The 9168-nt window shown below is 46.1% G+C and overlaps 1 protein-coding gene across 1 annotated transcript in view; it reads left to right on the top strand.

Annotated features, from left to right (window-relative positions):
- MCM10 (minichromosome maintenance complex component 10) overlaps positions 1-3434 on the top strand; it is a 17240-nt gene extending 13806 nt beyond the window's left edge. The window contains exons 15-19 of the mRNA XM_009578192.1: positions 629-747; positions 1632-1745; positions 2531-2676; positions 2890-2932; positions 3309-3434. Coding sequence (XP_009576487.1) covers positions 629-747; positions 1632-1745; positions 2531-2676; positions 2890-2932; positions 3309-3392 — 506 coding nt within the window. The 3' untranslated portion in view covers positions 3393-3434. The remainder of the gene's footprint in view (positions 1-628; positions 748-1631; positions 1746-2530; positions 2677-2889; positions 2933-3308) is intronic.
- Positions 3435-9168: the final 5734 nt, after the last annotated feature.

The raw sequence follows: 9168 nt of genomic DNA, 5'->3' as shown, positions 1-9168 counted from the left end.
GGAACACTAGTTGCTGGGTTAAGGACTTAATTGCTGTGCCAAAGAGAGGCCACGTTAGGTCTGTTTGGCAATTAAAGGGTTTGTTGCAAAGGCTTAAACAATCTCTAACTCTGTGGAGAGAGCCTGAGATGTAATCTCTGATAGCTCCCTGTCCTCGCCTCTGTTCCCTTTCTTCCACCACTTGAGCATCTGCAATGCATGGCTGACTTAGCCAAGGGAAACCAAGAAATAGTCCCACCTGTGAAGGTATCTGAATTTTCTGTAGGAACTTGAGTTTGCCTGCTGGCGATTTACTGTGTGATCTTGGATGAATTGCTTAATTCCCTTTAAAGCTTCTCCATCAGTCAGGGAGGCAACACTGCTCTCTCCCCTGGGAGTGATGTGAAAATTCCTAGTACAGTACTCTGAGAGAAGATGCAATGTTATTTTAAAAAATGCTTTTATTTTTTCTGAAGCCATATTTGCACTTGGCTTCATGTTCTCCTGAACTATGAAAGGCTGCTGTTTGACCTGAACATCTGCCTGAGAGACCTGAGACTTCCAAAATCTCCTACAGTGGTCACGCTTAGAGATCACAACCTTGTTTTGAACTTGGCTTTTGTAGGACTGAGCCCTTTTGTCTCCCTAGATATGGATGAACTGGAGCCTGCCCAAAAGAAACGGCGTGAGCAGCTGGCCTATCTGGAGTCAGAAGAGTTCCAGAAAATCCTGAATGCCAAGTCCAAGCACACAGATGTCCTGAAAGAGGTATGGCCTCAATCCAGCCATGATTGAGGGCTCAGAACTAGGGAGCTGTCTGGACTCCTCATAATGATTTCACCAGGAAGCAGGCACCCAAACATGTCATAGGCACCAAATTGTCCTGATGAGTAGGGTCAGGGGTCTCTGAGCACAGAGGGGACAGTGTCTGCAAGTCAGCATTGCTGCCATAGCCATGGTAAGGTCAAGTTGCCATCATCTTTTTTTGCTGTGTTTGGAAGAATCAGTGAAATTTTCTGGTTAGTGGATGGTCAAAGAAATCCTTCCACCTTAAAACCAAATTAGCCATGTGCCCATTTTGTCCCTCATTTCTTGACATCTTGGCCACATAAAGACAGCTGCCACCTTCATCTGGGACTTATATAAGTTGTGGAGCCTGTGAAATGCCAGCAGTTGCCCTGAAGAGCTAAAAGGTTGGGTTTCTCCCATCAGGGTCTTTGCTGAGCATGTTCCCAGGGATACAGCACCTCCAGTGGCACAGGGCTCTTGTCTTGGACACGTTGTATTGGTATGACATCCTAGTTGTTTTAAGGTCTTCTGAGGAGTAATATTTTGGCTAAGAACAAATTCCATTCATTACATCTGCCTACCTGACCTCCCCCTGCACTATCATAGGTGTGTGCTTATTTCACTAGTAGATGCTATTGTTAAACCCTCCCCTCATACATCTCAGAGGTGGCTCATTTCAGTGTTGGTGAAGCACAGCATCTGCACTATATGGATTTTTTGAAGCAAGAGATACTTGGTGTTTCTCTGGCTCCCAGACAGCAGTCTACTTCAAGCAGGCCTGGTAGTAATTTGCCTGAAGGCCATTTATGGAGTGGTTTCTCCCATCTTTGTCTCCCCACAACCCTTTTTGTGTGCCCCCACAGGCTGAGGCTGAACTGCAGGAGCAATACTTTCAGCCCCTGGTGAAAAAGGAAGAAATGGAAGAGAAGATGAAGAGCATTAAAGAAGTGAAATGTCGAGTTGTGACATGTAAAACGGTGAGTGAAGGGGAGCCAGAGTAGGAACTCCCCAGAGCAGGGGAGTGGGGCATGGATTGTACAAAATGATGCTGGGCCATCCTGCAGACTCCCCATTAGTCACTCTATTGGCCGTAGTCCAGTGCAGGGATCAAATGGAGACAGTTTCATTCCTTATGACCGTTGCTGAGAGCAGCCCATGCACTGAGAGACATGAAGACACTGGCAAGGCAGGCTTTAATGCTGTGCTGAACATCTCAACTTGATGTTTATGCCAGTGGGTTCCTTGTGTGTTGGTGTCCTGAAAATATTTATCATTCTTCCCTGAAGTGCTTTGTACCAAGACCCTCGGTTCCCCATATTAGATGACAAAATAAGCGAAGTGCCTTGAAAACGTAACACTGGGTGGGATTCCTCTATCTGGATTTCCAGGGACTTTGCCATCAGGAAGAGGAGTGGAGCTTTGTTACTATCCTGAATGTGCTGAGAGAAAGAGAGGAGTTATGTCCCATTCCCAGAGTTTCAGCCCATGCTGGACTTTCCGTCTCGCTGCCTTTCCTGTCTGTTTTGGGGCTGCACAGAGGGCCACTGTGTGTCTCATGAGGTGCTGGGAGCAGGGCCACAGGGTGGTGGCAGAGCAGGGAGGATGGCATTAGAAGGAAAATGGCAAAGCCTGGGGCGATGATCTCAGACTGGTGGGCTCCTCAGGATGGGAGAAGACAGAGGTGCTTTCCTCTGGATGTTCAGCTGTCACCAGTCTCACATGCTGGTAAAGCGCTCACAGCTCTCTTTCTCCTCCCTGACAGTGTAATTATACCTATTTCAAGCCTCTGGAGACGTGTGTGCAGGATAACCACGACTACCACTGGCATGATGCCATCAAGCGATTTTTCAAATGTCCTTGTGGAAACCGAGCTATTTCCCTTGACAGGCTTCCAAAAAAGCCCTGCAGGTAAGAAATGAGCCTCCTGAAGTAGTGGCTGGGGCTTTTCTACTGTCCATTCACAAGTAACGTGTTGGGAGTCACATAACCATGTCCTAAAATGGGATCGTTAGCCCTTGTGCTAAGCAGTGTGGGAAGGGTGTGGGGCTAGTTTTAGACCTCTTCATACTGTGCAGCAAACACACACCAGAGTGGTCCTCACCTGCGATCTTCATCTTTCAGTACCTGTGGCCTCTTCAAGTGGGAGCGAGACGGGATGCTAAAGGTAAGCGTGAGCCAGCAGTTTCTGAGCGCCTCAGCACTCTGCTTCTCTTGGTACTTTCATCCCACACTTTGCTTTAGTGCCTTTACAGCTGCCAGCAAAACCAAGCAGCTCTGCATTTTGTCAGGTACATACACATACCTGCAGGCTGTATTTTAGTGGACTTTCTCTTCTTGCTTTTTGTTCTTGAAGCTTTTACTTAACCTTGGGGAATTTGCTTTTGACCAAAGTTGTAAGAATTCAGAATGTCAAGGTTCCTAGAGTGCCTGTCAATATTTAATCAGATAAGATAGCCCTACCACAACTTCTGTCAAAGAAATGGTTGGGAGACATCTTACCACACATTTAACTTCTTTTCTCCCATGGTTCATGTTTCTAGGAGAAAAAAGGTCCGAAGATTGGTGGAGAAACACTTTTACCAAGAGGGGAGGAGCAACCAAAATTTCTCAATAGTCTTAAGTGACCTGGAGTTGATTTTTTTCACAACATAAGGATGGATTTCTGTGTCTAAACCACACATTTCTTTACTGGAATGCTAAGAGGATTCTGGTTTTAGGGATGAATGAGCAGGGGAATCAATTCCTCATGAGAAGGACATCCACAAAGTCTCCACCAGGCTACTGCATGGGTATTCAGCTTCGATCTTTTTAAAATTGACTGAATAAGGCTGCATGTGAAATATACATTCATGCCTGTTCTTTCTTACTAACAACCTGTTTACAAGATTTAACCTAGGAAAGAGACATCTAGAGAGGAATTTGTACCAAGAAATCCCTAGGAATCTTACAATGTATGTTGAATGGCTGGTGTAGAGTGACCTCACCAGAATTTTAAGTGACAAATCATCATGAACTGTGAGGACTGTTAATACTGTGGTGCGTAAATGCCAGCCTGTCAAGGTTTTTCAGCTGTTGGCTGAAAAGGGGTGCAAGAGGGTTGTAGCCACAGAGCAGTCTTCATTGGGTCCAAAATTATTCACTTTGAACCCTTAAGAAGAGATGTCAAACAGTTCCTGAGTTGTCTCCTTAGCTTACAAGTTGAAAAAACCCTTCGGTGGCTTTGGCATTGCAAACCAGCGGTGTTTACACTGCAGACTATCAGGAGCTCTTTTGAAAGCCCTTTCCCTATGCCACAGCCCATACTGGGTTCCCAGCACCACCCACACTACAGCACCTTTACAGCTACAAACCTGCAGCTCCCACTTTGAAAAGCATTTTAAAGAATCTGGCACTGTTTTGTGAGTGGTTTTAAAGAGCTGAGTGATTACATTTAATAGCTTTTACCCTTTTTCTGGCATTTTAGATTTTCCTGAAATCTTTCCCAGTCATCACCATGTCAACCTTGGCTGCTGGCACAGCTGCCTGGGGGACAGTAGCTGTCTCAGACCAAGCAGGATGACATCTCCAAGGGGTGGCTCCTGAGAAGGGGCTGTCTTCATACAAGCGTTTTTCTGAAATCGCATCTCTGTAGGGATGTCTGTGGAATTTGGCCAGCTTTTCCTGGACCTCATCCTTCTGCTGTTCCTAGCTCATGCCCAGTAGGATCACAGGGTATTTTTAAGTGCCTAAAACCACTAGTACCTCAGTGATTTGATGAAACTGCCACCAACAGTCTCACATGTCCCAGTGGCCTTGTCAATACCTCTTTTGTTTGCTTGCACAAGGGCTGGAAGAGAAGTAAGTTACTTCATTTGAAGCAACCGGACAGATTTACCTCAGTATTCTGCAGCCCTCATCTCCTATTGGTGCTTTTGCTGGGCAGCTTTGCTCAGCATGTTACATGCATTTCAGTCTCGTGTAGATTGCATTTGATGGGTGGGGTGTCACTGGTAGGTGACTAAATATATAACTGTGACATTGCTTGGCAATGTCTCCTGTTGATTCCTCATTCGGAATAAATACAGTGCGCAATAAAGCACTCCCTGGGTTTGTATGTTATCATTTCTCTGAGGAAGAGAATGAGTTGCTCGCTCAACATCTTCATTTGCCCAAGAGCTCAGTGCTGAATCACCATAAGGAATTGGTTCGTGGTCTAGAACTCCAGCTGCCATGCGGTTTTCTCATGCAGACCAACAGGAGTTTCTCACCTGGAGTCCACAAAACCAGCATGAAATTCCACATCAGTATCAGCCTTCAGCCAGCACGTTGCGTTCTGCCTTTTTCCAGTTCCTGTCTCTGGCCAATGAAAAGGAGATTTCTGCAGAAATTGAACTCTCAAAGGTGGGGTAATGCTTTATCTTCATAAATGCCCCCAGGACTGTGATAGGAAAGGTGTGTTCTTCCTTGGGAGCCAAGGAATGAAAGCAATACTCAATTCATTCTTGTATGCAAAAATAGGATGAAGAAACCAAGGCCCATTGCTTTGCTTAAACCCCAGCAGTAAACAAGGAGTGGGGGAGATTGATGTAATGGATTTTATGTGCCTCAATCTATTTTTGGAGATACTTTTCTTGTGCCAGAGATGGCTCCAGGCCAGCAGAAGCAGGCAGGAGGGGAGCTACCCGCTGGGGCATGCTGCCACGTGAGCGCACAGCCCCAGCACCATGCCAGAGCAGCCTGCGGGGTATCTGTGCTGTCACTAAAGCTGTCCCAATTTTGGGAACATGATACAAAGACCTCCAGCCTTGCAACGAAGAAGCCCAACTGCATGCCAGGCTGTGTTAGCAAGAGAGCAGCCAGCAGGTCAAGGGATGTGAGTCTGCCCTAACATTACCAGTGGGTATAAGGCATTAAACTGGATTAACATTACACAAACCTCTGCCATTAGCATCGCTGGTGAATCAAGACAGCGCTGTTGCTGAAGCAACACTGGAAATAAAATGCTGAATGTGCAGTCTCAGAGACATTATTAAGATTTGCAGAGTAGTAAGCTGATAAATCAGCCCTTTCCCTAGCCAAATTTTCACCTGTCTGCAAGGTTTTTTCTCCAGCTACAAAATGCCCTACAAAATGGGCAGGAAGATATCCAGCTTTTCTCGTAATAACCTCCTACAAAATCAGCCTTGGTTTTTAGATAAGTTAAGCATCCTGCCCCTCCTCAGCCTTCAGCTACTGCTGAAATGATAATTTAGAACACCTTGCCCTGCTGCCACAAATTGTCTTTCCTTGGAGTTTTACAAACACTTTGAAGAAAAATTAAACCTTCAGCATTTTTTCCCTCTGCACTAACCGGTTTAGGCTTGTTAACTCTAGAGTAAAATCAGCTTAATCAAAACTTAACACCCTTTCACAATAAATACACTGCTAAAGGACCTTCCTTTTTGCCCGTCAGTTTTTCATGGCAGAGCTCGTGCAATGGTCTCTTGGGTCATCCTATGCAGCTTCCCAGCAAGCTGGACTCACCCAGCCATTTCACATTCACTTGCTGCCTGGCTTTTCCTTCCCAAAATTAAGTATGTGTGGGACGAGAGTGCAGGCAAAACTTTTCTCCTGTTCTTTTATTCTCATTTCCTGTGCAAAGCCGTGTTGCAGATCCCATTTCATTTTGCCCGGAAAACAGCCCTGTGGTGCCCACACGGGAGAGCCTCAAGGTGCAACTGGGATCCTCCACTGCTGGCTGAAAAAACAGCCTGGGCGATCAGTGCTCTTTTCTATTTATATGACTAACAGTGACTCAAAAATGGCACAATAACCTTTGTTCATGGTCCCTTAGACAAAAAACTCAAAACCTGACTTTTAGAATGACAGGCAAATGCAGAGAGAAGGGAAATCCCTAGTGTCTCTGGGGACATGGCTTCTCCAGGACAATTATTTTCACTATTAAGTTTGCACCTTGCTGTTAGATTTCTTCCAGACTTTCCTACCTGCCCTGGCATTTGCTTATGCCTTTTGTTGGCTGCCTGGCAGCCCTCAGCACAGGTGGCCGGACTTGCTGCTCTATCAACATGTCATGCGGCTTCCTCTCCAGCACAGCTGCTTATATTGTATTTTGCTGTTCTGTCTTCACAGACTTGGAGCCAAGGGAGGAGGAGCTCTGGCTTCAGGCTACCCACACCGCACACAGACAATGAGCAGGGGAGTAATCAGAGCAAGGAAAGGGGGATATTTTGCGTAGGAAAAGGTAATTGTTCCCTCTCTCTCCCCACAGCAGCTAAGGGCTGGAGAACAGACATGTCTGGGCTGGGCAGGCACTGATAGGGGCTGGGAAAAGCGCAGGGGACAGGATACATGTGCAAACACGAAAATAAGTGACCTTGGTGTAGGCTGCTGTCCTGACAGGGAGTACTCACCGGGCAAGCGCCTGCGTTGTAACCCCAGATAACTCGGCACATGTTGGCTGTGCTGATTTTAGGTGAGGACACATGACACTGAACATGAACAAGCATAAAATTAGCAGGTTCCTCCTTCCCTTGTAGAGCTGGAGTAAATAGGGTGGCTTAGAGGAGGTCAGGGGCTGGGTGGGAGCACATCATGGGCGAACCACAGTGCCTGGTGCTCCTGTATCTGAGCCCATCCTGTACACCAGCAGCACAGCGTGTGCCACGGGAAGTAATTACATGGGGGTCTTAATTACCTTCGTAAATTAAGGCCTCAGTTACTTGCTTGCCAGACTCTTATGCCTTGTGTGTTAAACCTGCCTAATGCTGTCAGTCTGGTTTCATTCAGGCCCGTGGAGATCCTGGTGATAAAGTACTTGAACACACTAGTTAGATTCAGTGAGTTATGTAAATCCGTCCTAAAAATCTCCATGCTCTTTCATCCCTGAAACTGCTGCTCCACTCCTAAGAGAAGGCTGCAGTTGAATGTGGGGGTCTCTTAGTCCAGAAATTGCTTGGGAACAGTGGCAATAAATGCTTTCTCATTTTCTTTTTTTTTTGCTGTTGGTGCTTTTGAGAAGTCCTTTTTGGGGGTGAAATTTCCCATGCCAGATCTTAGCCTGGAAGGGAGATTTCTTGGAAAGGTTGGGCTGAATTTTTTCCGTTAGTTTTGAGATTAAGAATGGAATAAGTCTTTGAGAAAATCGTTTTTCATGCAGCAATAGAAACAATTGCCAAACACTGAAGCTGAATATCTGGAAAGCTCCCAAGCCAAACCACAAGCCTGGGTGTGAGAGGGCATATGCTTTTTGTTAATAAAGCTGGCCAGCAGCAGCTTTGTCAAGTGCTGAAAATTATGAACGGACCTTATCACATCAATGAAACCAGTTTAAAGAATCACAAGGGCTAAAACTACAATGAAATGGGATTTTTCTTCTGGTCCAGTCACGCTCTGCTAGCCCTTGGGTTCGCCAGTGATCCTGCAGGTAGAAGGGGACCACGGATCTCTGGGGCTGCAGATGTGGGGTGAGCCGGGGCAGGAGGGCACCTGCTGCAACGGGAACAGCCGTGACCCCCCTTCGGTGGAGAACTGGGGCTTTGACTTTGAGCGCATGTGTCCCTGCAAGCGTTTGGGTGTCTGTCGCTCCCAGGAGAAATGCAGCTTTGGTGTTCTGGGGATGCGCAAATTTAGTGAGTCTTGAAACAGTAGGGGAGGCAAAATATATAATGGAAACACTTAATTTCTTTTTTTATTTTAAAAAAAGAGAGAAAATGGTGCTTAGAGACCAAATGCATGAAAGAAAAATCTACAGAAAAGGAGAGTGAGAGAAAGAGAAAGGGAGAAAGAAAGAGAGAATGAATGAAAGGAAGCAAGAAAGAGAGAGAAAGGAAAAAGAAAGATAAAGGTACATGATAAAGAAGAAGATAAAGATAGAGAGCAAGAGGAAAGAGAAAGAGAAAGAAAGAGAGGAAAAGGAAAGGGAAAAGGAAAAAGGAAAGGAAGGACTGCATGCATCAGGGGAGAAGTGGTCTGAAAATTACATGAACAACATTTTAGCTGTTGTGCAAATCAGGATGTTCAGGAAATTACTTTTTGATGGAAAAAACCTTCCTCAAAATTGTTTTGTGGAAAACATCTCTCCAGCTCACTGACAACACCCCTGAAGAGAGCATTTCCCCTGCGTTTCAGGGCTGGAGGATGCTGAGGGAAGGTGTTTGTCCTGCTCTCCTGCAGAGAGCATCACCCTGAGCCCCAGCAGGAGGGGAGCTGGGCATGGGTGCAGAGAGGAGATTCACCCACTGCCTTGGATGAGAAAATACCATCTCTCCGCGAAATCTTCCTTAGCTCTATGTTCCCCTCACTTGTCACCTTTGAACTATGATCAGGAGGGCAAACACCCAATGGGAGGATGCAGCAATGACAAAATCAGGGCCAGGTCTGTTTGTACCACGTGCCTGATGCTCAGGTCCTGAATTTTCCTGC

This window comes from Fulmarus glacialis, unplaced genomic scaffold, assembly GCF_000690835.1.
Source record: "Fulmarus glacialis isolate BGI_N327 unplaced genomic scaffold, ASM69083v1 scaffold3115, whole genome shotgun sequence".
NCBI lineage: Eukaryota > Metazoa > Chordata > Aves > Procellariiformes > Procellariidae > Fulmarus > Fulmarus glacialis.
This window is presented reverse-complemented; position numbering and strand designations above follow the sequence as displayed.